This window comes from Zalophus californianus, chromosome 1, assembly GCF_009762305.2.
Source record: "Zalophus californianus isolate mZalCal1 chromosome 1, mZalCal1.pri.v2, whole genome shotgun sequence".
NCBI classification, from domain to species: Eukaryota; Metazoa; Chordata; class Mammalia; order Carnivora; family Otariidae; genus Zalophus; species Zalophus californianus.
Window position 1 is genome coordinate 7,857,371 of NC_045595.1, and position 27,779 is coordinate 7,885,149.

Genomic DNA, 27,779 nt, shown 5'->3' on the forward strand with positions numbered 1-27,779 from the left:
GATCACGTGGCCCGCACCTCCCCGGCGCGCGCCCGCCCGCCCGCTCGCCCCCGGCCCCGGCTCCTCCTCCTGCTCTTCTCGCCATTGCAGTTGGACTCAGCAGCCCGGTGCGCACCGCGTGGCTTTTGGGGGGAGACCCCGGCGGGCTGTGGCAGGAGGGCGGCGGCGGCGGCTGCGGTTGGGGAAGGGAACGCCAACAAGGTAAGCGTCAATGTGGCGGCGGCCGGGCCCGCTCCCGCCTCTGCCCCTCCCCCCGCCAGTCCTCCCACTCAGCGCGGGCCAGGTTGAGGGGTCGCGGTGACAAGGCCTCAGTCGCCCCGCGCTCCCCGCCTACGCCCGGTTCCCTCGCCCCAGCGCCTGGCTCATTCCTCTCTCTCCAGTCTCGCTCCCGCGCTCGGCCGTTACTCTCCCCCATTGTGCCGAGGAAACAAAATGGCGGCGGCGGCGGCGAGGGCCCGGTGCGCGCGCATCCGCCCCCCCTCGCGGCCCCTCGGCCGGCGGCGGCGCCTCGCGCGGGGGGTGCGCGCGCACCGGGCCCCCGGCCGCCGAGTCCCCCGGGCCCGGCTTTGTCTGTTGCGGCGCCCCGCGCGCACGCGCGCACGTGCCGGGAGCACACACCCCCCTTGGCCGGTAGCATCCTGGCCGGAGCAGCAGGGTGGACCCCCCTCCTCGTTCCTTTCTAGTCTTTGTCCCAGTCCCGTCCGGGGTTCCAGGAGAGTCCCAGGTTCCCGAGGCGGGAAATGTCGCCGCCTTTGTCCTTACATGGCGTGGAGACGCGGACCTCCTCCCTGAAACCCCGTTCCCACGCTGATTGCACAGGAGGCCTTTGTCGGTGCATGGGGTTCCCAAATCTGTAGTCGGCCAGGCCTCCCCCAGATCAGGACCCATATTTGGCGGAGGGTTTAAGCTTTCCCTTTCTTTAGTTCAGGTGTTTTCATTGATCATGAATTTTCTCCAGATTGCTTAGGATTTGCATCCTTCCTCAAAATGGTGATCTGGTGCGGTATTTGGGTACGCTGAAACTTGCAAGATTGTGACCCATACATGAGAGCTTAAAACGGTTTTCTACCTTATTTTCTCAAGTAGTTGAGTGACTGAGTTGAAGTTCTGCCCCAGTGAATCCTGTGCCTGGATGAATTATCTGGGTTGTACAGTGATCAGTATGCTCTCCCCCAGTTCAGAACTTGGGAAGATAAGCCATCTCTTCTCAGGATTTCCAAAATTGATTGACCCGTTGCTTGGGATTCTGCTCACGGGACATGATGGATCAGTAAGGGAGTGCCAGTTTCCCTTAGAAGGCTTCTTTTTCTGGACTTAGGTATTTCAGTGATTCTGAATCTTTTTCTGATTGCTTGGGATTCTCTCCTCTTTAAAGTGAGTGGCCTAGTGGCATATTTGGGTTCCACAGGAAAACCTAAGGTGCTACCCAGAGTTGGGACTCAAATTTAGGGCTTCAGACTCTCTCTCTTTTTTTTTTATCTCAGATAGTTGTGGTTGGGAATCTCCACGGATTGCTCACATTGCTGCCACTATGCTTTGTGTGTGGTCTCGTGGGATGTAGGTAACAGCAGCCAGTCAGGCTGTGAATGAAGTGTGGGAACCAGAAACTCAGTAGCAGCTGGAAAAGGGAAAAACAGGCCAACTGGGTACTGGCAGGTGCTACTGTCCCTGGTCCTGGGGTCTTTCCCCCTGAGCTGCTGTTGGCCATGTGAGCAGAGCCTGGACCCTGGAATTTGTGAATGGAATCTCTGCAGGCCCTAGTGTTTGGAGTTGGTTGGAGGCTGGCAGTTACTGCCAGGCTTGGCCTCCCCAGCACTGGGTGCGGGTGTATCAGAGTTTCCCTACTCTCCTAGAGCTTGGGCAAGCCTGGGAATCACACTCTTTCTGGAGTGGAGTGGTACCTAATCGCTTGCAGTTTTTGTTTGTTTTTTCCTGATTGAACTTGTCTAGTGCCTGTAGGCAAAAATTCCTTTCTTTAGCTTCTTCTAGTATACTTTAGAGGGTTTTTTTTTCTTTTGTTTTTGTTTTGTTTTGAGGCCCATATTATGGAGAGAGGAATCTAAGGTTGTTTCTTAGTTTTCTTATATTTTTCCTGTCAACTACATTGTCGGGGCGCCTGGGTGGCTCAGTCATTAAGTGTCTGCCTTCGGTTCAGGTCATGATCCCAGGGTCCTGGGATCGAGCCCCGCATCGGGCTCCCTGCTCAGTGGGAAGCCTGCTTCTCCCTCTCCCACTCCCCCTGCTTGTTTTCCCTTTGTCTCTCTCTCTGTCAAATAGATAAAAATCTTTTAAAAAACCCAAAAACTACATTGTCAAGAGCGGCTGCTAATATTTTGATGTCACTTATTCGGTGGTCATTTTCATGCTCCCCTGCTTAAGTTCTCCAGGTAGGAACAGGTGGAGTCAGTGATGAGGAAAGAGCTTTCTCTAAGTCTATAAGCCTCTTCTCTTTGAGTAAGCAGTAGGCTTGTCTGTCTGTAGCAAGATGTGGGGCTTGGAAATGTTCTTCGGGAAAAAGGCTTTATAAGTTTTCTTTGGGGGGGTGTGCCTGGGTGGCTCAGTCAGTTGGGTGTCTGCCTTTGGCTCAGATCATGATCCCGGGACCCTGGGACCAAGCCTGGTGTTCGGCTCCCTGCCAGGCGGGGAGCTTGCTTCTCCCTCTCCCTCTGCTGCTCCCCTTGCTTGTGCTCTTTCTCTCTCAAATAAATAAAATCTTTAAAAAAGAAAAAGTTTTCTTTGGGTTGGATCACCTCCCTCTTATATTACCTCTCTCGTCCCCCTCCCCGGTTCCTCCTGATTCCACCTTTTATGACTCAGAGGAATAATCACCTTCCCCAGGAAACTTGGGTTTATACCTCCTTGGATTTGCCCTCCTGTTCACATTTTGTCAGTAAGTTGATCGGCCTTGTGCAGTTTTGAACTGTACATGTCACTATCTAGTGTGAAATGCATGTATGTCTCACAAAGGGGTAACATTTTATCTGAATACTGCTTTGATTGAACATGGGAATTAGGATTTTCTAGGTTATATATATTGGATGCTTTTTATCTTAGCCAAGTCCTGGGAGAAAAAGATTTGATTTCTGTTTCCAGTGACGGGGTGTGAACTTAAAGGCAGGTAGTGGTTTGACAGGAGTCTACACACAGTGAAGTGTGTTGGGGGCCCTGAAGGGATGAGATTCCTTCAGATTCCTGCTGCAGCACTTCTGAGTTTTGTCTGAAACAACTAGCTTCCCTCTCTGCTAGTTAGGGTAAGTCGGTGCTTTTTGTGGTGCTAACAGCATTACAGAAAAAACATCAAAAACGGTGGACAGGTGTTTGTTAGGGAGCCTTGTCAGTGTACTGACTTTTAAAAATTGTTTCTTGCCATTTTATTTGCTGTTAAATCCCTGTGATATTTCCCCAAGGTTGCACTTTATAAGTGATCCCATTATAAATTGTGATTGGAAATTTAGAAGTGACTTTTAACATTTATTTTCACATGTTTTGAGAAAGCGACGTCCAGTTGAAATTTAAGTTTTTTTCTTACTAAATGTTTAGGGGATGAAGAAATTGAAAATGTAGCCACTAGTTTTTTGTTTTGTTTTTAAAGATTTTATTTTTTCGACAGAGAGAGACACAGCGAGAGAGGGAACACAAGCAGGGGGAGTGGGAGAGGGAGACCAGGCTTCTCACCCAGCAGGGAGCCCCGGTGCGGGGCTCGATCCCAGGACCCTGGGACCATGACCTGAGCCGAAGGCAAGACGCTTAACAACTGAGCCACCCAGGCGCCCCTGTAGCCACTAGTTTTAATAAGAAAATGAGTTTATTGTCCACAGGCTATTTTCTTGTGTGCCATATATCATCACTAAGGATCATTTAGTTACAAAACTGAGTATGCATCCTTTTTTATAAGAGTATGTAAATTTGCTCCAAATTATTTTTATAATCTTAGGTGATTAGTGAGAAGTGATGCTCTTGGCAGTTTGAGATCCATTGTAATTTTCCTTGAATGTTCCAAATAGCCATCCTTCTTATTATGTTCATTAGGATTGTGGTTCAAACTCACTCTTAACTGGGATAATCTTCCTGGCCACTTTTCTGTTGCTTCCTTTTGACTGCTTTTCTTATCTGAGTCTGTGTTTAAAGAATAAAATGTTGCAAGTTAGATTTGGTTCTGCATGGTATTTAGTTTTTTTTTGCAGGTTGCTGTGTATTCATAATTCAGAAAAGCAGTATAAATGTCAGCAATGTGAAAAAAACCATCCCAGCCCCATGGCTCATAACAGCCCTTAATAAACATTTGTCCTGTGGGTGACCTGTGCAGAATCCATGCAGGAAGGAATAATGGCTGCCCGGTGAGGGCTCACCGGTGACCACAGCAGCACAGAGCAGATGTGTGAGTTGACAGGAGTGGAGAGAAGGTGAACGGAGTTGATTTTGGTGAAGTTAACTTGAGTTTGTGTTTTAAAATCTCGGCTCTGGAAAAACACTGGTAGTTTCTTAGAAAACTAAATAGGCAACCACCATATGACCCAGCAATTTCACTCTTGGGCATTTATCCCAAAGAAATGTATGGTTATGTTTACATAAAAATCTATACACAAATGTTCATAGCAGCTTTATTCTTGATAGCCAGGAATGGGAAGCCATGCAGATGTCCTTCAGTGGGTGAATGGTTAAACAATGGTGGCTCCATACTGTGGAATACTACTTAGCAACCAAAAGGAGCAGGTTGTTGATACAAAACTTGGATGAATATTGAGGCAGTTCTGTTGCATGAAACAAGCCAGTACTAAAAGATTGCATGCTTTGCAATTCCATTTATAGAACGTTGTTGGAGTGCCAAAATTATAGGAATGGTGAATGGATTAGTGGTCTTTAGGGTTAGGCATATGGGGAGTGGTGGAAGGGGCGTGTGGCCAATCAATGTGCAACAGGAGGGATCCTTGTGGGGCTGGCAGTGGTCTCTGCCTGACTGTATCCCTGTCTGTTGTGGTTATGATACTGTACTATGTAGTTTGCAAGATGTTACCATTGGGGAAAGCTGGTTAGAGAGTACACTTGATCTCTGTTATTTGTTACAGCTGCATGCGAAGCTACAGTTATTTCAAAATAAAAAGTTTTATTTAAAAGAGGGCCACCCTGGGGAGGTGGGGGGTGATGGGGTAACTGGGTGTTGGGCATTAATGAGGGCATAGGATGTACTAAGCACTGGGTGTTAACACGCAACTGATAAATCACTGAACTCTTATCTCTGAAACTAGTAATGCACTCTCTGTTAATTTAAATAAAATTTAAAAACCCTAAAAGTGCCACCCTTACCCACTAAAATAATTCATGTTTGTGAATTCGCATACATTACATCCTTTGAGTTTTTTTTGTTTGTTTGGGGTTTTTTTTGTAACGGGCAGTTGGTGGGAGATGCTTTTGGGAGAAGTAAACAAATTGCATGCCAAGTTAAAAAAGAAATCTGGGGCACTTGGATGGCTCAGGTAATTAAGCATCTGACTCTTGATTTCTGCTCAGGTCGTGATCTCAGGGTCGTGAGTTCAGGTTCCGCATTGGGCTCCACACTGGGTGTGGAACCTACTTAAAAAAAAAAATGCAACATGGGAGGGTTGCCTTGGGGGGGGCCCCTCCCCAACCAGGTGTGGAAGATTTCTTAAACTTAACTTCCTTTGCCCCCTTGCTTCTTGAAGCGGATGTTGGAAAGGAGGTTTGGTAATTCCCACTTGGAGTCATGGTACACACTCTACTGTCAGGTTCTCTCACAGGCAGACTTTAATAAAACATTTCTGTTGGTTCATCCAAGAGTTGTTGAAATTTCTCCTTTAATATATCGCATTTGAGGTTTTACGGTTGATGAAACGTCTTCCCACAAAGTCACCTTTTATCCTTACCATTTGCAACTCTTCGGCATAGCTAGTGTTTTCCATCTCATGTTTGACCCAGCTGTGAACAGGTAGGTAATTTGCTGGAAGGTCTCAAAACTGCTAGGTTGGAGAGCCCTGGTAGGTGCAAACCTGGGGCTTTTGTCTCCCAAGACCCGTGAATGCTCTACAATACCAGTGGGCCTAGAGTCCTGGGTCTCACAGACCAGGGGAGTTCGAGAAACATTTTTGGGGAAAAAACCTGTATTTCTCAACTTTTTATTTAGTCAAGGAAAATATCTTTTTAATTAATTAGTGTAACCCATCTCCATCTTTTCATGAGAAAAGATATGCTTTTTAAAATTGAAAATATTTGTGAAAATCTTTATTCCTAACTTTATACCTCCCTGTGAACCAGTAAAAAAAAAAAATAAAAAAAAATAAAAAAAAAATAAGAATTGGGAACCACTGTACTAGACTTTAGATCTGTGCTGGATTTTTAAAATTTCTCTGAGTGGCATTTTAGATTGGCATCTTCTAGACTGGATTACTTTGTTAAAATTATTTTTCATGGGGCGCCTGGGTGGCTCAGTTGTTCAGCGTCTGCCTTCGGCTCAGGTCATGATCCCGGGGTCCTGGGGTCGAGTCCCGCATCGGGCTCCCTGCTCGGTGGGAAGCCTGCTTCTCCTTCTTCCTCTCCCCCTCCCCCTGCTTGTGTTCTCTCTCTCCGGTGTGTCTCTCTCTGCCAAGTAAATAAATAATATCTTTAAAAAATAAAAAATAAAATTATTTTTCACGTGTCCTTGATGATGTCAAAACGTACAAGTTTGGAGAGTCACTAAAGAGTAGCATGTGTTTATCGCTTCACTTCACACTCCAGGATAGGGTAGCTCCAGAGACGGGGAAATCAGGAGTGGGGTTTGGATCCTTGTAAATTTCAATGCCTAATTCCTTCAGTCTCTTAGATGAACATCTGCTTCAGGACTGTTGCCCAGAGTTGCTGGAATAGCGGTAGAATTTCGTGAAATGTCCTAGAAGGGGCATGGTATCTACTCTGGAAGATTGGTGGGGCCATACCTGTTAGGATGTTGCCAGTACACTCTGTTCATTCATTCTATAAGTGGTTGTCGATCCACACATGCTAACTTGGGCGTGTTTTTTTCTAACAGCAAGTGCCACATATGTCATATTCTAATTAGCAAGAGGTCAGAAATGTGGTCACCACATTGCAAGCAAAAAAGGTTTTGTGGCTTAAACTTCTGTAACTCTGCATGCTGTGAGTGGGCTGGATTTGAGAAGAAAGAAACCTGATCCCTGTTAGAACATGCCCAGCCACACAAAGTTCATGTTTAAAATTCTGATTCTTCACTCTCCAGCTGTTCCTTGCTTCGGTTTCCTTTCGGAGAAGCTGGACTTGTAAAAATCAGGCTTCCTTGTGCCCCATTTTTGAATCATAATGGTGGTTGCAGGGCAGGGGCCAGTGGAGTGTTGCCACTAGGTAGGTGGGTGTTGTGGACTTCTCACCAATAGTGCTCTCTGCTAAAAATCTCGAAAAGGAGGTTTCTACTTGTGCAGAAGACCCCTATGTCTGTTCATGAGATGGATCCCCTGGTATTCAAGACCAGAGCAGCTGGCTTCTGAAAAGCTGGCTTGGATGACCGATCTGGGTTCACATAGAGACAACGAGGCCAGATTTGCTGGCCTGCAAAGGAGCATTGTCTCCAGTTTTTCAGCATTTGTTTTAGCTCAGATAATTCGTGCTCTTACTCACTTTGTGCCCGTGAATCAAGAGGGATCACCACCAAGGCCTGGTCTAAAGGAGCAGGGCTCTGGGGGTGAATGTTCCACAGATGGGGGGCCAGGTGTGGTGGTCAGGGCCAGCCAGAGCCCAGTGAGTCTCTTCAGGGGTTCCTTCTGGGGCCTGCCTCTTGGATCAGAGGAAGATCAGGTGCTGCAGCTGGCTGCGGCAAAGGCACACCCACGTTCAGAGTTTTAAGGGTGAAGGCAACAGATGGAAACCTACATGCAGGACAGTTGCTGAAAGCAGGTGCATTTGGAGGCTTGTGTGTGTCCTTGAGGTACTTTTGGTGGGCTCATTTCTTCTGACGCAGTATCTTTTTACCCATTAGTAGAAGAGTGATTTTCTACTCCCAGTTTCTCTTTGTCAGATGGCATTTATTTTTGGTTGAGATGCCCCACCTCAACTGTGGGCAGGCTTCAGTCCCTCTTCACCATTTTCAGAGTAGGGAGTTGGGATACAGACACCTCCGTAGTGGCAAATTAGGGTTTGGGGTTTTTATTAAGTATCGTTATGGACTCAAGCTTTTATGTACATTTAATGTGCTGAATCAATTTTGGTTATATGTTTATAATGTTTTATTATGAAAATTTTCTAACATACACCAAAGGTGACACAATTTTACAGTGAACAGTTATCTGTAGATAAAGCCTCGGTTCTGCCATTAAGATTTGACTATGGTTGTTTGTTTGTTTGTTTGTTTTTTAAAGATTTTATTTATTTGACAGACACAGCGGGAGAGGGAACACAAGCAGAGGGAGTGGGAGAGGGAGAAGCAGGCTTCCCGCGGAGCAGAGAGGCCGAGATGTGGGGCTCGATCCCAAGACCCTGGGACCATGACCCAAGCTGAAGGCAGACACTTAACAGACTGAGCCACCCAGGCGCCCCTGTTTGTTTTTGACTATAGTTTTGTCTCACACATCTCTCCATCTGTTTTGGTCATCCTTCAGTCCACATATATTTATTCATGCATTTACTGGATGTCTCTGACCCTATAATCCACTTTATTCTTATGATGCATTTCAAAGTAGCAGAAACTTTCTGTCTTCTGGGCGCCTGGGTGGCTCAGTTGGTTAAGCAACTGCCTTTGGCCTCAGGTCATGGTCCCGGAGTCCTGGGATCAAGTCCCCCATCGGGCTCCCGGCTCGGCGGGGAGCCTGCTTCTCCCTCTGACCCTCTCCCCTCTCATGCTCTTTCTCTCTCTGTCTTAAATAAATAAAATCTTAAAAAAAAAAAGTTGCTGTCTTCTATGTAAATATTAACTAGAATCCAGTGTTTATTCATAGTTTTTTTTTTTTAAGTAACGCACACTTCTTGAGTATACCATTCAGTTTTGACCACCGCATACGCTCAACCCCTACAAAGGTGGAGACTGTGACCATCACCCTGAAAGCACCCTACCCAGGTGTCCCTGCCATCACCTGTGTAAGGCAACTGCTGAGCAGTTTTGGCTGTTCTAGAACTTCATACATATGGCAGCATTTTATGTTTGTTTTGTTTTTTGTATTCCGTTGCTGCAAATGTAGCTGGTGGGAGCCTTTACAAGTCAACTCCTTGTCCTTTGGACTTGCATTAGTGTCTGAGCGCTTCCTTGCTTTCTGATCTGCAAATGACCAGGCTCACACAGTTCCACGGTGAGGTGCCGAATCAACCATTTCTCTGGAGAGCTCCTTTTAGAAAGTTAGACAATGTCAGGTCTGTAAAACCCAGAATGAAAAGGTCTTAGCCTTCTGAAACCTTGGTTTAAGCTCTGTTGTTTTTAAAATCTCTACATTTGATGTTTGTGGTGGAGGAGGAGTGTAGTATGAAGAGCTGGTATGTGTTCGGTGGAACGCTGGCTCCTAGCGCCTTGTTGGGCTTGGAAGGGAGGAGTTTCTTCTCTATATTGTGCCAGCCAACCAGGTTCACGGGGGCCAGGCGCTTGTCTGACATGTCTGTCACCGTCCCAGCAGCCAGCCCTGGCGCCTGGTGTGGAGGAGGTATATGCTAAATACATGTTGAGTAAATAAATAAGGTTTTTATTTTTATTTTTTTGAAGATTTTATTTATTTGACAGAGAGAGAGAGAGAGAGACAGTGAGAGAGGGAACATAAGCAGGGGGAGTGGGAGAGGGAGAAGCAGGCCTCCTGCTGAGCAGGGAGCCTGTTGTAGGGCGCGATCCCAGGACCCCGGGATCATGACCTGAGCCGAAGCCAGACGCTTAACGACTGAGCCACCCATGCGCCCCTAGGTACTTTTTTTTTTTTTTTTTAAGATTTTATTTATTTGACAGAGAGACAGCGAGAGAAGGAACACAAGCAAGGGGAGTGGGAGAGGGAGAAGCAGGCTTCCTGCCGAGCAGGGAGCCCGATGCGGGGCTTGATCCCAGGACCCCAGGATCATGACCTGAGCCAGAGGCAGATGCGTAACGACTCAGCCACCCAGATGCCCCCTAAATACGGTTTTTAAACATCAGCCTTCTTTATCAGATTGATGAGGTTCTAGCATAGATGCGGCCAGGAGTGGGGGCTGTTTAACATGGCCATATCACCAGTAGGTTGGGATTTCTCAGAGTCTGCTTCTTGGCTTAGAACTGGATATCTGAGCATTGCTTAAATTTTTAGATGACCTGCTGTGGCTGCACTTTAGTTAAGAGTATGTAAGTCTGTTCTCCAATTAAAGTAAAAACTGGATTGGCAGTTTTCAGACATCACAAGTGAATCCCAACATACCCGTCTCCCATCTTCAACAGCTATAAGCACTTTGCCATCCTGTTTTATCTTTGCCCCCATCCCCACTACCTGACTCGCTGGAGTGTTCTAGAACAAACACCACGCGTGTACTTTCAACCGTAAATTTATCTTAAATACGTACCTAACAGGTAAAGCATTCTTTTTGAATACAATCTTGATATCCTGTGTTCCTAACTGAATGAATGGGAGGTTCTTCATAGAGGATGCACGTTGTCACTCATTGTTTAGCTCCCAGGGCAACCTGGCAAATGGAGATCTTGTTGGTAGAAGTTGGTGCCATTATGAAGAGTCCATGGGGTTTGTGCTGCATGCTTTCTGTAAGTTGACTTGTTTAATTTTCACTCCTCTTGGCAAGGGGGCTGGTGCGCATCCATGTCACAGGTGTAGAAGGAAGCTGCCAGGAAACTTAAGGGCCACATGGCTAGTGGCTGGGCAGGCAGGGTTTCAAGCCCAGGTGTGTGCGGAAGCTCCCACTTGGTGGTGACCGAGTGGTTCATCAAGGGCACGTGAATAGCTGAGCCCAGAGATTGGCCTCCACTCTTCTCCCCACCCCACCAGGCATAGTCTTGACCCCCGCTTGTGTGTAGCTCTGCAGGAATATCACCTCTCATTCCACCTTTCAGTTTTACAGTTCTACTTTGAAACTTACAAATTTGCAATTAGATTGTTAGGTAGTCCTGAAGCATTGTGGGAAATTCTTCTTTTGGCCCGTCATGTCCAAGTTTGTTCTTGAAGCGTGTACCTTTCCAGGGGGGGCCTGTTGCCCTGGCTGGTAACTGACCAAGATCGAAGGGGCTGTGTGGTTGGATGGGATGGGTGGATTCATCTGTTGTGTATTACTGTGATGGGTTTTTTTGTTGTTGTTTACTCATTTGGAAGATTTCAGTGTGGACCAGACTGTTCGCACAGAGTGGGAATTGAGTAGGTTGTAGTCAGCATGTTATTTAGAGCCCAAGATGGTAATTAACAGCTGTGCTTGTCCTGAAGACTTCTGTTGCGCACTTGAGGTTCTCGGCCTCTCCAAAATGGAACCCACAGGTGTGGCCACGTGGTGCCGTGGTTACATCCACCTGATGTTTCAGAAGGTTCTTGCCTTCCAGTTTATAGAAGCTCCTGTCTCATGCTTTCCTTCCATTTTTTTTATTACCCTCAAAGACCAGAGTTCCTTCCGTCTCTTTTCCTTGTCCAAACACCAAGAGTTTGCTGAACATTTGTATTGTTACCTTTTATTGGAGGCTCATTTTTAATTTTTGTTATATTTGTAAAAACTGGCATACTTTGCATTAAAAAAAGATGAAGAAGATGAAGTAGAAAGAGTGGGAAGTTAGAGTTGGCTTCTGAAACCAGCTGTTTTCATTTTTAGGGGATTTTGTAATTTGTTGTTTTTACCTCAGCTTAGCAGTGGTTACTTGGAAATAAAGATGTGCCCTGCTGTGTTACCAGGGCCCCTTCATGTGGCTGTACCACTGTCTTTTGTCCTAGTCAGTATCTGGCTGCTAAAATTCATCCATCTATGAAATACTTGAAACTAAAAAGGTTTTCTGATCTTATAGATAGTTGAAGTATTGATAACACCAAGGAAATCTGTCACAATTTGAAAAGATAAGCAAACATTTGATTTCCAGACACTACAGCAAAAGAAGTAAAAATGGTAAGTTTTTTTTAATCATACTTCTTTCTTTATTCGTGTTCAGAGATGTAGCATTTCCCCAAGGCATTTGATTCTCATGTTTTTTCATTAGACTTCTTGAATTATAAAATACTACTACATGGTGTTTAAGAGTTCACACGTATATACGTACAGACACATATAAAGTTGAGTGTGTCCCTTTTCTCTCAACTGCCTCGAGAATGAACAGCTGTTCCCTCTGGTTGTCCTGCTTCTCAGATCTTCAGTAGTGGTTGTGTAGGGGGCCTACTTTGACACAAATGATAAGGCATAATTCTGAGTGCGGCAGCTTGAAAGATGAGTGGAGGGTCGCTTGATGTCTCTGCAAGGTTTTTAACTGAGTGTTCACATTTCCAGCGTCCAATGCGAATTTTTGTGAATGACGATCGCCACGTGATGGCAAAGCATTCTTCTGTTTATCCAACCCAAGAGGAACTGGAGGCCGTCCAGAACATGGTGTCCCACACCGAGAGGGCTCTCAAAGCCGTGTCTGACTGGATAGACGAACAGGAGAAAGGCAGTGGCGAGCACGCGGAGTCCGAGAATGTGGATGTGCCCCCAGAGGATGAGACCAAAGAAGGGGCTGGGTACGTTTGAGGTTTGGGAGGGTGGGGATCCTTCCTAGAGAGTCTGGCCAGCATGGGAGTGAGCATCTCCTTTTCTAAGAAACTCCAGCCTTTCCAGGGCCTCTGGGTTCTGGTTGCATGGAATCCCTCACTGAGCATACTTTGGTGTGTCCCTCAGGGAGCAGAAGACGGAGCACATGACCAGAACCCTGCGGGGTGTGATGCGTGTTGGCCTCGTGGCAAAGGGCCTGCTGCTCAAGGGGGACTTGGATTTAGAGCTGGTGCTGCTATGTAAGGAGAAGCCCACGACCGCCCTCCTGGACAAGGTGGCTGACAACCTCGCCATCCAGCTCGCTGTGAGTGTGACTGCCTCCACTGGGTGGGGTCAGGTCATGCTTGTTGAGGATGGCGGGACAGAGGAAGAGAGGCCCATTTGTGCTGTGCACTAGCAGGCACGCTACAAACCCCCCCTCGCACGTGCTTGTGCATGCCTTACCCATAGGTGATGGGCAGGATGCCGCAGAGCTGCTAAGGTCCTGGGACGGTGCCTGATTGAGTGAGATGGGCCCACACACTGTCAGCCAGGAAAGACTCGGTGCCTACCATGTGGTGGGCTGCACTGTTCGGGGCTGCACCGAGCTAGAGCTCTAAATCCACACTCAGTGGGGTGGATGGGCGGGTATGTGGATGGTTGGATAGAAGGTGCAATGATGAACTCTTCCTCCCTGATCCAAAACTGGACATAAGAACTTTTTATAAAGCCAGTTTATTTGTTTCATTACGAAAGTGTTGCGTAATTAATAGTCTCTGACATTTCTTGAGAATTGACTATACCAGACCCTAGGCCAGGTGTGCTGTTTATATGTGTATCATTTTCTTCTCATAACGACCCCTGGAGAGAGGATTTTATTGTCTGAGTATTTTAGGAGATGTGACTAGGGCGCAAGGAGCTGAGTGGTGATCCCAGGATCCCTGGTTGTAAGTCCTGGGGTTTTAGGACCTCCATGCGTCCCCACCGTATGCTGCCTCCTTGGGACACATTCACCCTCAACTTAGCAACAGGAGTAGCAGAAGAATAAAGTAACAAAACAAAACTAAGAAATCGCATTCCTTAGGGAAAGGCGCTGTTCATTTTCCTATGTAAGCAAGGATTTTTTTTTTTTTTCCCACATGTAACATAATTTGGGATTTAGGGTAGAAGTCAGAATTGAAATGTGGAGCTAATGCAGTTCAGTAGATACTTCTGGAGAGGTATATTTCAGGTGAACGAAGCCTTAAACTTTTCTGTTTTGGTGGTAATTTTATGTTAATTTTAATCCATGTCTATCAAAAGTATATTCGTTGATGAAAATTACGTTGCTGTAAATGTTTCTAAAGGGAAAGACATCTTTTGTAGAAAGTCTTTAAAGAAAGATACAAATAAAGCGTGTTTTTATTGATTCAGATTAGTGGTTTTTGACTGGGGCGATTTTGCCCCCCACAGAGGACATTTGGCGAGTTGGAGACAGTTTTGGTTGTCGGGGGTGGGGGGGGAGTGGGGCGCTGCTGATCTCTGCTCGGTGGGGGCCGGAGATGGCTGCTCAGTGTCCCGCAGGGCGGACGCTGGCCCTGCAGTCCAGAAGGTCCCTAGTCCTTAGGTGGAGAACAACCCCAGCTTAGATCTTTCAGTGTGCATTTGTCCTCCCCTCAATGTGATACTTCCTTTATGTTTTCCCTAACAAAACCCTTAAGAGTTTGAATTTTCCTCATTAAGGCACATATAAACTGATACACAGGAGAAGGCAGAAGCCAGGTGAACATCCTTTTATAGACACGTGCGTTTGCAGCAAGCACATGCTTTTCTGTGTGTGCGTCATGTGATACAAATTACCTTACTACACTTTTTCTTCCCACATTGATGGCTGCTCACCTGAGTATGGAAACACCAGTGGTGGATTCCGCTCTGCTGGGGGTTGTATTTGCACCGTGGTGTCTGTGTAAGCCTCCTGCAGCCTGGTGGCTTAGGTCTTGTCAAGAAGTCCATTTTAAACATTAGGAACCAGCATCTGAATGAGATGAAGTGACTTGCCCAGAGTTACCCAACTACCAGGCGACAGAATGAGGATTCACACCCTTGTCTCCTTCTCCCAGCCCCTGAAGTGTTACCCATCGCATTGTAAAGCTCCCCATGAAAAATGACTTCTCTGTGCAGTTAGAGACCTCCACTCTGGAGTACCCAGAAAATGGCCAAAGACCTGGTAGGCAGAAGGGAGGTCCTGATCCCCTAGATGCAGGAGCTGCTGTCCCGTCACCCTGCAAGAAGCTGACGTGTGCTGTGGTAACCAGCGCGACAGAGCTTTTGATTGCCTGCCTTGAGGAGGAAGTGTGTTTGAAAGTCGCGTTCTCTTTTGTAGGCGGTCACAGAAGACAAGTACGAAATACTCCAGTCTGTTGACGATGCTGCGATTGTGATAAAAAACACAAAAGAGCCTCCATTGTCCCTGACCATCCACCTGACATCCCCCGTTGTCAGAGAAGAAATGGAGAAAGTATTAGCCGGAGGTAGGGAGGCTGAGAAAGGCCAGCAGGACTGTGGAAACTTGGTGTTCCCTCGCCAGGCAAATGTGCTATTCAGTTTTAGACTGCTTTGGTAAAAGGCTGTCGGTGTAGTTTTGACCACCTGTAGACTCTGAGATCACATCTCCCGTTCAGTTTCAGTACTTGGGAGTTTGACAAAACGGTTGCACTAAAAGTGAGTAGCACTTTTCATAGAGGATTGCACCATTTTTTGTTTATCTGAATCCTTGAGTGTTCTCATCAGTGTTAAACTTGGTTTTTCTGTTGAGCGTTCTCTGGCCTTGGAAAAGTGTGTCCCTGGTGATTTTATGGCTTTTAAATTCTGGAAGGCAACCAGATGGTTTCTGCATGAACATCACGTTGGAGTCGTGCAAACAGCTTGTGTTGCAGCAGAACCGAGGGCTGCTTCGCGTGCCCTCTTCCAGGGGCCGCTTCTATCAGCTGCCGCGATTGAAACGCAAGGAGCCGGTACAGAGTTTTGGATAAAGTTGTAAACGGTTGTGTGATTTGCAAACGAAAACCTCAGAGGCTCATAACACTTTTCGTGATTCAAAGGCCGCCAAGGGCCCCTCCTGTGTCTCTTCTGCGCGGATGGTTTTTATCGGCGCTCTCACACCGCAGAGCGGAGGTGACGCGGAGCGGAGGTGACGGTCGCAGGCCTTATCCAAACCCCTGACACCCGGGTGGCGGCAGTGACAGCTCTCCAGTTCTGCTGCAGCAGAGGCTCACACCTTGCGCTCTTGTTGCTATTCTTTGATTACCTTTGGTTCTGATACCTGATTCCAATTATCGATTTAGGGACTCTGGACCTTTGACCAACAGGACTCTCTCTGTCAAGGGCTGGGGCTAGGGCAGTCCCGCCTGGTGGGCGGAGGTGGTCCCCTTTGCCGCAGATGCCTCAGGGGATGGCCGTTGTGGGAAGCAGAGAGGGAGTTCATTTCCACTCCCCCCCCCACCTATTTTGGTGCTTTTGTTTTTGTTTTTTGGGGGGTTTTGTTTTGTTCTTATTTTTATTGGTTTTCTTTTTTTTTTCTTTTTGTTTTTTTGGGGTTTTTTGCTATTGAAATTTTTAGCATAGCTAATTTATCGGGAGATCATGGGGAGGAAGCAAGGTAATTGTCTATTAGAAGATAGGGTCCACCTATCTGTCCCCTCCCCCCCATGGGATGATTCCTTTTAGAGTAACTTCCCACTTTTGTTTTTGTTTTTGTTTTTTTTGGAGGGGCCTCCAATTTTTACGATCTCCTCAGGGCAGAGTTAAATGCACTCTAGCTTCTCCTTCCCTGGTCTAGGGTGGAGATGACTTTGAGATTCTGGGAGCCTCAGCTGCCCTTTAGGAAGCTGCCACATCCCCTTTCCACCTGACAGAAACCCCTTGGTCAAACTGTACCTTGTCTTCTTATTCCATCCATGAATAGAAACGCTATCAGTCAACGATCCCCCGGACGTTCTGGACAGGCAGAAATGCCTTGCTGCCTTGGCGTCCCTCCGACACGCCAAGTGGTTCCAGGTTTGCATTTTGTTCTTCTATTTGTCTTTTGGTAGAGAATTCCTAAGTTTTAACTTGGCTAACTTTCACCATAAAGTTTCGGTAACATTGAAGATCGCCGTGCCGAACTTAGCACCTGCAGGCGTGCAGTTGCTAACGGAGCACGCATAGACAAATTTGACGTCCCCAAAGGAGGCTTGTGACTGAGTAGGTGGGCTGCTGCTGCTTTGTGCCAAGAGTAACCTGTTCTCATCCACATGGTGAAACTGCTGCTGACCACACACTTGATGGTCTTGAACGTTCACCATTTACCCTTGACAAAGTAGCACCCTGAGACTTGTGTTTTTCATGTTTGCCTTGTGTTTAAGGGAGGTTCCTTGGTATAAAGAGCCTGTGCTTTGTTCTCTAGGCCAGAGCCAACGGGCTGAAGTCGTGTGTCATTGTCATCCGGGTCCTGAGGGACCTGTGTACCCGCGTGCCCACCTGGGGTCCCCTCAGAGGATGGGTAAGGCACCTTGTAGCTATGGCCACTTGAGGGTCAGGTGTGCAGAGATGTTCTCCTATATCCCAGGAATATGTTACGATAACTGGGCTGGAGTGGCCCTCTGGGGTGTGGCCAGTGCATCCCCGTACTAGCCATTTATTGAGCAACTACTTTGTGCCACACCCTGGGTGGGGGATGAGAATTAGAACAGGACGGCCATCCCCATTCTGCCTCCCTGGCCATGGTGGACACAAGCTCAGCCTAGGGAGGGGGCTGGCCAGGTAGCACGTTTACTGTGACACTGTTCTCCATGAAGAAGAATTTTTGTAGCTGCTCTTGGACACAGGGGTCAGCAAAGTGGGGCCCATAGGCCAAATCTGACCAGCTGCCTGTCTACGCCCCTTTAAGTGGCTACATAATAAATACAAGTATCTAGGTAACCGCTTCAGCTTGGTCTCTTGGCTCACATAGTCTGCAGATTTAATGTTTGTCCCTTTAAGGAAAAGTCACCAAGCCGGGCTGTAGTTGTCCTGATTCGGTTTAGCCTCAACTTGTGAACTTGGAGGGCTTTGACACCCCTCCCCCCCCCCAAAACACACACACATAGTGACAGCTCCTCAGTGTCGGCTAACCACCTCCTAGACACTGGAGCTAACTGTCCCTCTTGCCTTTCAGCCCCTTGAGCTTCTCTGTGAGAAGTCCATCGGCACGGCCAACAGACCAATGGGTGCCGGCGAGGCCCTGCGGAGAGTGCTGGAGTGCCTGGCGTCGGGGATCGTGATGCCAGGTTGGGGCCTTGTGCTTTGCAAGTTGCAGGGAAAGGACAGGGTTTGAGGCCCTGAGGCCACTTCCTGGCGGGTCCCCCGAGTGGGTTAGGGCAGCAGCAGCCCCTTGTCCCCCTAGGGCTGAAGCATGTGACTACCCTCTTGCACCATCATATCCAGCCCTGTGCCGGCTCCGCAGCTGTGACTCAGGGCGGATCCGGGGCAGTGGTGACCCACTCCCACGCGAGCTCCTTGCTCTGAGACACGTGGATGATTTATCTCATGGGCTGGACGCCGAGTGGGTCACCGAGCTCAGCGTGTTTTCCAGAGCTGGGTGTGGATGGGGCGTGGGGGGTAACGCACCTGGTTCCCTCAGGCAGCACAACTCTTCCAAGATGCTAAAAGATAATCCTCTGCATATCTTCCTTGTTTCCTGCCTTCAGATGGTTCTGGCATTTATGACCCTTGTGAAAAAGAAGCCACTGATGCTATTGGGCATCTAGACAGACAGCAACGGGAAGATATCACACAGAGTGCGCAGGTATAGTCACCGCCATTGCCACCGTGAGCCCTTACCCAGTCTGTAATCACTGGCTTCCAGTTCCGTTACTGGGTATTCTCAGGGTAGCCGCTGGACTCATAGGCTCAGGTTGGGGACCGAAGGCGAAGGGATTGTGCCTGATACAGGGCGCCCCAATCTGGGCTGCTTCTTTCCCTTGGCGCCACGCGTGGTTGTCGCCTGTTCCCTCAGCCTGCTCGAGTGCTATTTTTGGACACCGAGTGCAGTGGGGAGATGTATTTGCAGTGTGCACTGCTCCAGGGTCCTTCCCTTGCAGGCCCACCACGTGGCTCCGTGTGGCAACCAGTCCCCAGGTTGGGGTCTCCTGTATTCCTCTCAAGGGGGGTGGTCACAGGCTGGCCTTCCCCCACAGCAAGGTTGGGCCCTGGCAGTCGGGCCCTCCCCTGGCTGTTGGGGGACCCCTTGCTGTTGTAGGGGAGACCGTTAGCAACCCCCTCAGCTCCCACCCCTTCCAGAAGGCATTAGTGAGCGCACACTCCCTGGCGGGGAGCACAGGGCGGCTGAGTCAGGTCCTCTTCCCTCCTCCAGCATGCCCTGCGACTTGCTGCGTTTGGCCAGCTCCATAAAGTTCTGGGTATGGACCCTCTGCCTTCTAAGATGCCCAAGAAACCAAAGAATGAAAACCCAGTGGACTACACAGGTAAGCACGCCACGGGGGCCCAGCCCCAGGCTGGTGGTGTCAACGTGGACTGCTGGCAGGAGCACAGGAGGGATTCTCAGCCTTTTCTCTTGTGCTCTCTTCTTTCAGTTCAAATCCCCCCCAGCACCACCTATGCCATTACGCCCATGAAACGCCCGATGGAAGAAGATGGGGAGGAAAAGTCTCCTAGCAAAAAGAAGAAGAAGATTCAGAAGAAAGGTACTAGCATTTGTTTCTAGTCCTTAAGTGTGTTTTTCTTCTGGCTCAGTTAAGAGTCATCCCAAAGTGGTGAGATGCTTGCTTTTGCCTTAATTTTCTCAGACAGGATATTGCAGCCTGTTGTTAAATGATTGTTGTGGGGGCTCTGGAACACAAGTTGGGGTGGCTATGCTGGGAGCAGCGTGGGTGAGGCCTTGGCCAGCGTGGGCTCCCAGGCCACCGGGCCATGCAGCAGGAGGTCATCCGGGGAGTGCTGACTGACAGTCCCAGAACAGTGTCGGGGTTCTCTCTCTGTAGAGGAGAAGGCAGAGCCCCCTCAAGCTATGAACGCCCTCATGAGACTCAACCAGCTGAAGCCAGGCCTGCAGTATAAGCTGGTTTCCCAGACCGGCCCGGTGCACGCCCCCATCTTTACCATGTCAGTGGAGGTGGACGGCAGCTCATTCGAGGCTTCCGGACCGTCCAAGAAGACGGCCAAGCTGCACGTGGCTGTGAAGGTAAACATGGGCAAGGTCGGGCACCCTGTGCTTGTTCTTTGCACAGCAAAGCGCTTCTGCATCTTGGGCTCCTATGGAGCTGTCCGAGGCTATCGAAACCCTCAGTGAGGACAACTCAAGGCTTAGGGAGGGTGTGTGAACACTGAGATGAGATTTTTAAGTGTCTGCCAAGTCACACATGGAAGAATGGCTTCGTCGTTGTGGTTGACAGGCAGAGTCCCCAAATGTAGCTGGGCAGCAGGGTTTCGGGGGATGGGGGAGACAGCCTCCAGTTGCTGGCTGCCACCCTAGGAGCCTCTGATTTAGGATCCTGGGGAATGGGCGGAGATCTTCGTAGATGACCCTGGTGCTAAGTCCCCCCCCCTAACTGGGGAGCCTTGCGGGTGTTCCTCCTGCAGGTGTTACAGGACATGGGCCTGCCTACCGGCGCAGAAGGCAGAGATTCCAGCAAGGGGGAGGATTCCGCTGAGGAAACGGAAGCAAAGCCGGCTGTGGTGGCCCCTCCGCCTGTGGTGGAAGCTTCCTCGACCCCCAGTGCTGCCTTCCCCTCAGATCCCACCGCCGAGGTGAGCACATGGTGGGGGCCGGCGTGACCAACGGGATGCCGCAGGCAGCTCCGTGTCGTCTGAGCATGGTTACTGGTTCTTGTTATTCATGCCCCCCCGCCAAAAGAGTAGCTTCCAGTCCAGGGGCCTGCACGGGGAGCTGGGTGTGAGCCTTTGAGCCACCACCAAGAGGGCCCTGCTGATGCTGACCCAGCGCCCAGGGCTGCAGTGGGATGGCCCTCGGTCAAAGACAGGCCATGCCCCAGAGATGGGGTGCGGGTGGAGGCAGTCCTGTTGCTGGGAGGTCCTCAGATGACTTCCAGACGCTGGGAGGCGAGGGTGGTGCTCGACAGCAGGGAAGATGGAGTGGAGGGGCCTCTCTCATGTTTGGGGGGCAGCTGCCCTCCTCCACGTGCCGGAAAACCCTTAGCTGAGTTTTTTGGTTTTCTTTTCTGTTTTCCCTGAGAACGTAAAACAGCAGGGGCCGATCCTGACCAAGCATGGCAAGAACCCTGTTATGGAACTTAACGAAAAGAGGCGTGGCCTCAAGTATGAGCTCATCTCCGAGACCGGGGGCAGCCATGACAAGCGCTTCGTCATGGAGGTGAGCAGCCAGCTCCCCAGGAGAGCACTCCTGCCCCAGGGGGAGGCGCCGGGCCACCCTGACCATGCATCTGTCCTTCCTAGGTCGAGGTGGACGGACAGAAGTTTCAGGGTGCTGGCTCAAACAAAAAGGTGGCAAAAGCATATGCCGCTCTTGCCGCACTAGAAAAACTGTTCCCTGATGCCCCTCTCGCCCTGGAAGCCAACAAGAAGAAGAGAGCCCCCGTCCCCGTCAGAGGTGGACCGAAATTTGCTGCTAAGGTAAGCAGTTGGCCCGGCCGTCTCTGGCCTTAGCGCGAGTTCTCCTGTGGTTGGAGTGTGAGGTGAACGCCCCTCGTCTCTGTTCTGTCCCCTGCAGCCACATAACCCTGGGTTTGGCATGGGAGGCCCCATGCACAATGAAGTGCCCCCACCCCCGAACCTTCGAGGGCGGGGAAGAGGAGGAAACATCCGAGGTCGAGGTCGAGGGAGAGGATTTGGTGGCGCCAACCATGGAGGCTACATGAATGCTGGTGAGGACCCTTGCCTTGTGTTGTCCCCGTGGACCCTGCTTGCTCCCTGGAGTGTGCGGGGCCCCTGGGGTCAGGCCAGGACGGCGGGAGAGCAGGGGCAGGCTCACCTCCCAGCCCTGTAACCCTGTGTGTTCCTTCCAGGCGCGGGCTATGGCAGCTATGGGTATGGAGGCAGCTCGGCGACAGCAGGCTACAGTAAGTGTGTGTTTCTCTTTGTCTGAGGGTGGGGAGAAGCTACAGTCTAGCTGCCACGCCTGAGTCAGAACAGGGCGGCCCACCAGCAGCAGCCTCCCTGAGGTTTAGGAGTGGCACGCACCTCTTCTCAGGGATTAGGGCAGACGATCCTCCAGCCCCGTCCTGCAAAGTGTAATTTGTTCTTTAAATGTTAACACACATATTTGTGTGACTTGAAATTTTCTTAAGAGTCAGAATTTTAAATTTCTCTGCTTTAAGCCATGCGAAGCACCAATCCTGTGATGATGCTTTTCCTGACAGTGCACAGCTCTTGTCTTGAGAAGGAGCCTTCATTGGGGGGTTACAGGAGCAGAGAAATCTAAAACATGAATTTCAAATGTGGCGCTCTGTGCCATTTTTCAAAAGAATTCTAATTTTTTTTCTCTGCTCTGTCTCCCCCTTTTGTAGGTGACTTTTTCACAGACTGCTACGGCTATCATGATTTTGGGTCTTCCTAGAGCATCTAAAAGTATTGCACACAAAAGCAACTTTTTACTCCAATTTTCTCGAACTCCAAAACCCAAAGTGTCCGTGCTGTGCCCCTGTGCTTCACTGGGTTTCTCAACCGTGGCTTGTCACCGCAGCTTGTCTGAAACTCTTAGCCTGCAGAATTTAAGACAATGGCAGTTTTTATCGTGATTTGCCTTTGAACTTGGTCATATTGAAGTTCACAATAAGTGGAAAACAATTTTCAGAGAATGCATTTTTGTGCAGAATTGCACAGAATTCTAGAGCCAGCGCTGGTCAGCATCAAGGCAAAAGCCCACCTTTGCTTTTTATGGAAAGCATTACTTTATTTAAGAGACAGATAACGATGCATTTTAATCTACCTTTGTCTTAATTTACAGCAGGTTTTGTATGAATTTTTAACCTTTTAACAAATTCCCACATCTGGTTGATGCCTTTGACAGTAATGAAAATGATTTTATCACATCTGAATCCAGAGCAACTGGCTTTTTTTTTTCTTCTTCTTTTTTTTTTAAATAAGCTTGTAAAACGTTGGGAACATTGGGAATTGTACATTGTGCTAAGTTAACCTCTCCCGCCTTTTGTAAATGCTCTGGTGGGTTTTGTTTGTGGGTGTGGTATTTTGTGGCTGGTTTAGTTAGAGGTGAACTCTCAAAGGTATCAAAACTGTGCTTCCATTATTAGTGCAGGAAACAGACAGGCTTTTAAGGGAGAGAGAACGTGGAATTTTGCAAGTCCTAATCACAGCTGCAAATGCATGGGATTCTAGAGTTTGTTTTAATGGGGCTTTAAAATAATTAAGCAGAAAGACTTAATACGCAGCCCAATTCTTCCAGTGAGGACCCAGTGCTGCTGGGTATGCAGCCATGATGGATTCCAGAAGGTCTGGAACCTTCTGCCCTCTCACCTTTGGGTGCAGGCTGGAGTTTCTGACTTCTACCTGTGCGCAGAGGCACACGGAGGCAATAGCGTTCTTCACTGAGACCCCCGTTTCCCAGTGGCAGTCCCTTTTGGAAAGAGCACGGTTGGGCTCTGGTCAGCAGTTCTTTGCAGCAAAGCCTGCCTTTGCATTGACTTGCAAGATTTTGCGTTTTTTCAGGCAAAAAGTGGTCAAAATGGTTACTATATAATTTGTTCCCAGAGGTTTGAAACATTCAGTGAAACTTTTTAAAACTTTGCATGATGTATTTTTTTTTTTTTTAGAAAGTTATTGTTTGAGAATAATGTCTTTTTATACCAGGAAATAGTTATCCTGAAATGACGTTGAAAACTTCTCCTTCCCTTTATTTTTTTTTAATCAATACATGTTAAAGTAACAAGTCCTCAATACTTGGCGTCTTCATTCATTCCTGTGCTTGAGGAGGGGCGCTGAGGTGCTCAGTTTAGGCCGTGGGGCAGCTGAGGTGGCGGGGTTCTGAGAGGGGGTCTGAAGAGGACTTCCTATCCTCCAGCCTCCTTGCCAGGCCTTCGCATGTTTGCTCTCTCGCATTGTGGACCATGCCCTTTTCCTTGGTGTTTTGGCTTTGTGATGGGGGCGGGTGGAGGGATGGAGGAGGCCACCTGAAGAAAATAAACTGATGTCACAGATCAGTTTTATCCAAATCATTGTTCCAGCAACCCAAGACCTAGCAGTATGGGGTGCACATCTCCAGCGGGTGGGAGGCATGGGATGACTCCCAAATTAACTCTACTCAAAAGACGGGGGAACCCTTGGTGCTCGATATGGGAAGGAAGGTGGGCTGTGTGGGAGTGTCCCCTCCCCCTTCCACCCACCCTGGGCACAGCGGGGTAGCTCCAGGCCGTCTGTAGACAGGCAGCACCAACCGGCGAAGGCGTGCCCACAGGCCCACCTACCTGCTCCGCCAGCCAGGAGCCCCACTGCCCCCGTGTGAGCGCTGGGGATTGTCTGCTGGGCTTGGGAGCCACCCACACGGCCTGGCCTCCCCTTCCTCCCACCTCACCTTCGCTGACCCATCCCCCATCGGCCCACCTGAGTGTCTGGTGGGGGCAGGGTGTGGACCTACCTGTCTTGTGGGATGGGATCTACACGGAGGACCAGAGGAGGGTCTTAACTGACATTCTCAGCTTCGGGGTCTGAGAATGTGGTGGTCTCCCTGCACGCTTGTCGATCCACGCTCGGTCCGCCTGCCCCTGGCAGCTGTGCTGGGAACAAAGAGGGGCCCTCTGGGGGGGCCATCTGCGGCTGTAACTGGAGGCCTGGCCTGGATGTTTGGATCCCAACTTTTTAGCCAGCCTCCCCATGAGAATCACTTCTTAAGTCCTACGTTTGCACCAGTCACACCAGGGAGACGCCCCCAGGTCATTTGACTAACTCTCCATTTACTCCTCCAAGAGCCACATCAGACCAGTTGTTCGTCCAGGAGTAACACCAGTTTCCAGGGCCTTGTTAAAGAGCATTCCTTGGGGTCCCCCAGGCCTATGACTGCAGAGCCTCGTCCCAGCACAGCAGGGGGGAGGTGGGGGTGGCCGGCTGCTTTTCTGGGGCTTTGCTTTCCCTGTCACCGTCGGGGACATCTGGGTAACAGCTAGTCATGAATGTCATCTTGCGCTCGGAGCTCATCTCATTGTAATGTTGACATCCGCTGCAAAAGCTGCTGTTGGCGCGCTGTCCTGCCGCTGCTTGGCAAAGATCCATTGTTGTCATCAGCTGATGGGGGAGTGGCGCTGAAGGCTGGACCAGCCCAGACCAGGCTGCTTTAAGGATTGGAGCCGCTGCTCCTCGCTCTCCTGCCTCTGGCCCTCTGCCCTGGCCCCCGGGCAGCGGGGCTTGTGGGTCAGCCTTCAGGACCCACAGCTGCGACCTTCCCTGTCTTTGCCCTCCCCCGTCTCCCCCCCCATCCTCCGCCTGACCCGCTGCCTTCCTGTTTAGGTCAGTTCTACAGCAACGGAGGGCATTCTGGGAATGCCGGTGGTGGCGGCGGCGGGGGCGGTGGTGGCTCCTCCGGCTACAGCTCCTACTACCAAGGCGACAACTACAACTCACCGGTGCCCCCGAAACACGCCGGAAAGAAGCAGCCGCACGGGGGCCAGCAGAAGCCGTCCTACGGCTCGGGCTACCAGTCCCACCAAGGCCAGCAGCAGTCGTACAGCCAGGGCCAGTACAGCAACTACGGCCCCCCGCAGGGCAAGCAGAAGGGCTATAACCATGGACAAGGCAACTACTCCTCCTACTCAAACTCCTACAGCTCCCCCGGGGGCGGGGGCGGATCAGACTACAGCTACGAGAGCAAATTCAGTGAGTTGGCTTCCAGGGCCCCGAGGCCTGGCCGGGGTCCGGGCCAGCGGCGCACCCCGTGGAGTGTCGGAAGTCAGCCTCTGCCCTGGCCCCTTGCTCAGGGACTGGAAGGAAGCCGGGTGATGCTGGCTGCCGGGCGGGCTTTAGGGAAATCGTGGAGGCAGAGTTGCCCTGGCCCAGATCCTTGCCGTTCCCTTCCTGTGGTGTTCTGCGAAGGCCGGTCTAGCGGAGGCCCCTGTGCCAAGGAAGCCTGTGGGTTGAGGCTAGGGCACAAGGGTGGAGTCGGTGAGTCGGGGCCAGCTGCTCTGCAGGGAGCTCTGGGGATGGGCCCTGGAGACAGCCTTGCCTCCAGTCCCCCAAAAAGCCCGAGTCACTTCTCTGCTGCGCCTCTCCCTCCCCCTCATGCCCACACCCAGCAGGCTGCAGCTGAGCCGGTGGCCGAGCTAGGAAAGCGTAGGTGGGCGCTTGTTTTCTGTGATGGGACACTGGTCCGCGGGCGGGCCAGGGATTTTAAAGAAGCCGTTCTCTCTGTGTCGGGGGGGGCCAGGGGACACTGGGTGCCTGGTGGCAGCTGGGTGGGAAGAGAGGAAGCTGCCGTGTGGTTCCTGAATTGCTGGGAAACTTGGGTTGGAGGAGTAGGTCGGAAGGCAGGATGCAACTGGGTGTCCGAGCTTGGTGAGTGGGCTGACCCAGGGCACAATGACCTTGCAGGGCTGCAGCCGGCCCCTGGCAGTCCTCAGGCAGATGAGTGTGTGCCAGATCAAAGCAGACGGGACGGGGAGATTTGTAGAGGCCCACGGTCTCAACCTGCCGCTTCCAGGGCCGTAGCGCGAGGATCCCGGACCAGCCCAGCTGTGTCCTTGCCAAGGCCCCTTAACCGCGCTGTCTTCTCTCCCCCAGACTACGGTGGTAGTGGAGGCCGGAGCGGCGGGAACGGCTACGGCTCGGGCGGGTCGTCCTACAGCCCGGGGTCACACGGGGGCTACGGCGGTGGCTCTGGGGGCGGCTCCTCATACCAAGGCAAACAAGGTGGGCCTGGATTGGCAGGTGGCACAGCGCGGGGGGGCCCGGCGACAGGCATCGCCTGGCGTGGACAGGCGGGCAGCGTAGGCAGGGCTGCGGTGGCACCTGCCACCTGGCTTCCATGTGGGATGAGAGCAGGAAGAGAGACACGGGCACACGGGCTGAGGCGTACCTCCAGCTTCTCGGCTTTTCAGAAGCCAGACATCCGGATGATGCCTTGCTCTTAAAATGATGGCACCTGTATGGAAAATGCTCACAACACCGAGGCCCAGACAGCCTGCTGTGTGGTTGGTTTCTGGTTCAGGGGCTTCAGGCTCAGCCTTGTGCTCGGGCAGCCCCCAGAGACCGCTCCCGCTGCCGCTGTCTGTACAGGACAGATCCCCACCGCTTACAAACCAGGGTCCGGTGGTTCCACCTCACAGGGTATCGGTGGCCACCAGCCCTAATGGCCCAGGGAAGGCACTGAGCGAGAGGCCGTGCCCGTACTGCTCCCCTGCTGCGGTTTCACGAGCGGACGCAGCGCGGCTCGGGTGCTGGCCGTGGTCCTGAGCTGTGACGGCAGGGCGAGCCCCGTGCTGCTCCCCTCTAACCCCACTCCTCTCTTCCCTAGGAGGCTACTCGTCACAATCAAACTACAACTCCCCGGGGTCCGGCCAGAATTACAGCGGCCCTCCCAGCTCCTACCAGTCCTCACAGGGCGGCTACGGCAGAAACGCAGACCACAGCATGAACTACCAGTACAGATAAAGCCCCCCCCGAGGGGTGAAGATTTGTACCTTCTGCACTTACCCCTCGTTGTAAGATTCAGTTTTATGCATCACAGTTAACATGCCAGCTGGCCTCCAGGCCCCCTCCGCCCCAACCTGTCCACGTTGCCGTGTTGTGAGGTGCAGCTGGTCACTGCCGTGACCCGTCCTGTGACCCATATTTAGCCGTGTTTGGGACTTCCATGTCTTCAGTGGTTTGTTAGTTGCCATCACAACTTTGTCCGAGTAGAGTTTTTTGAGTTCTTGCAGTTACGTATCCCTCTGTCTATTTACAATTGGTGTTAGTGTTAACTCAGTTTGTCTTTAAATAGCTACAGAAGGGATACATCATCTGTTAATGCTTTTGTGAAGTGAGTTAAACGAGCTTTCTGTATTTTAATGCTTTAGTGTTTCAGTTTTATAAGTGAAGATTTTATTTTAAAAACCAGTGGGAAAGAGTGGGTTTTTTTTGTATGTCTGGATCATTCAGGCAGTACATCTGAATTAAGCTGAATGTAGACAAATAAAGAAAAAGAAAACTCTGTG

The 27,779-nt window shown here is 50.3% G+C and overlaps 1 protein-coding gene across 7 annotated transcripts; it reads left to right on the forward strand.

Moving 5' to 3' along the window:
• On the forward strand, positions 1-27,779 carry ILF3 (interleukin enhancer binding factor 3). Of its 7 annotated transcripts, none has more exons than XM_027583160.2 (20): positions 1-201; positions 11,936-12,033; positions 12,409-12,638; positions 12,796-12,973; positions 15,011-15,158; positions 16,592-16,683; positions 17,072-17,167; positions 17,822-17,933; positions 18,354-18,451; positions 19,019-19,130; positions 19,239-19,349; positions 19,647-19,846; positions 20,245-20,412; positions 20,858-20,995; positions 21,079-21,255; positions 21,353-21,506; positions 21,648-21,701; positions 25,099-25,464; positions 26,365-26,493; positions 27,098-27,779. In XM_027583160.2, the coding sequence occupies exons 2-20, from the start codon at positions 12,031-12,033 to the stop codon at positions 27,232-27,234; spliced, it is 2,703 nt and encodes a 900-aa protein (XP_027438961.1). In that variant the 5' UTR covers positions 1-201; positions 11,936-12,030; the 3' UTR covers positions 27,235-27,779. The 7 variants fall into 7 exon arrangements, with proteins under 7 accessions (XP_027438961.1, XP_027438962.1, XP_027438963.1 ...); XM_027583161.2 differs by having other exon boundaries at positions 20,870-20,995; XM_027583162.2 differs by having other exon boundaries at positions 2-201; positions 25,099-25,383.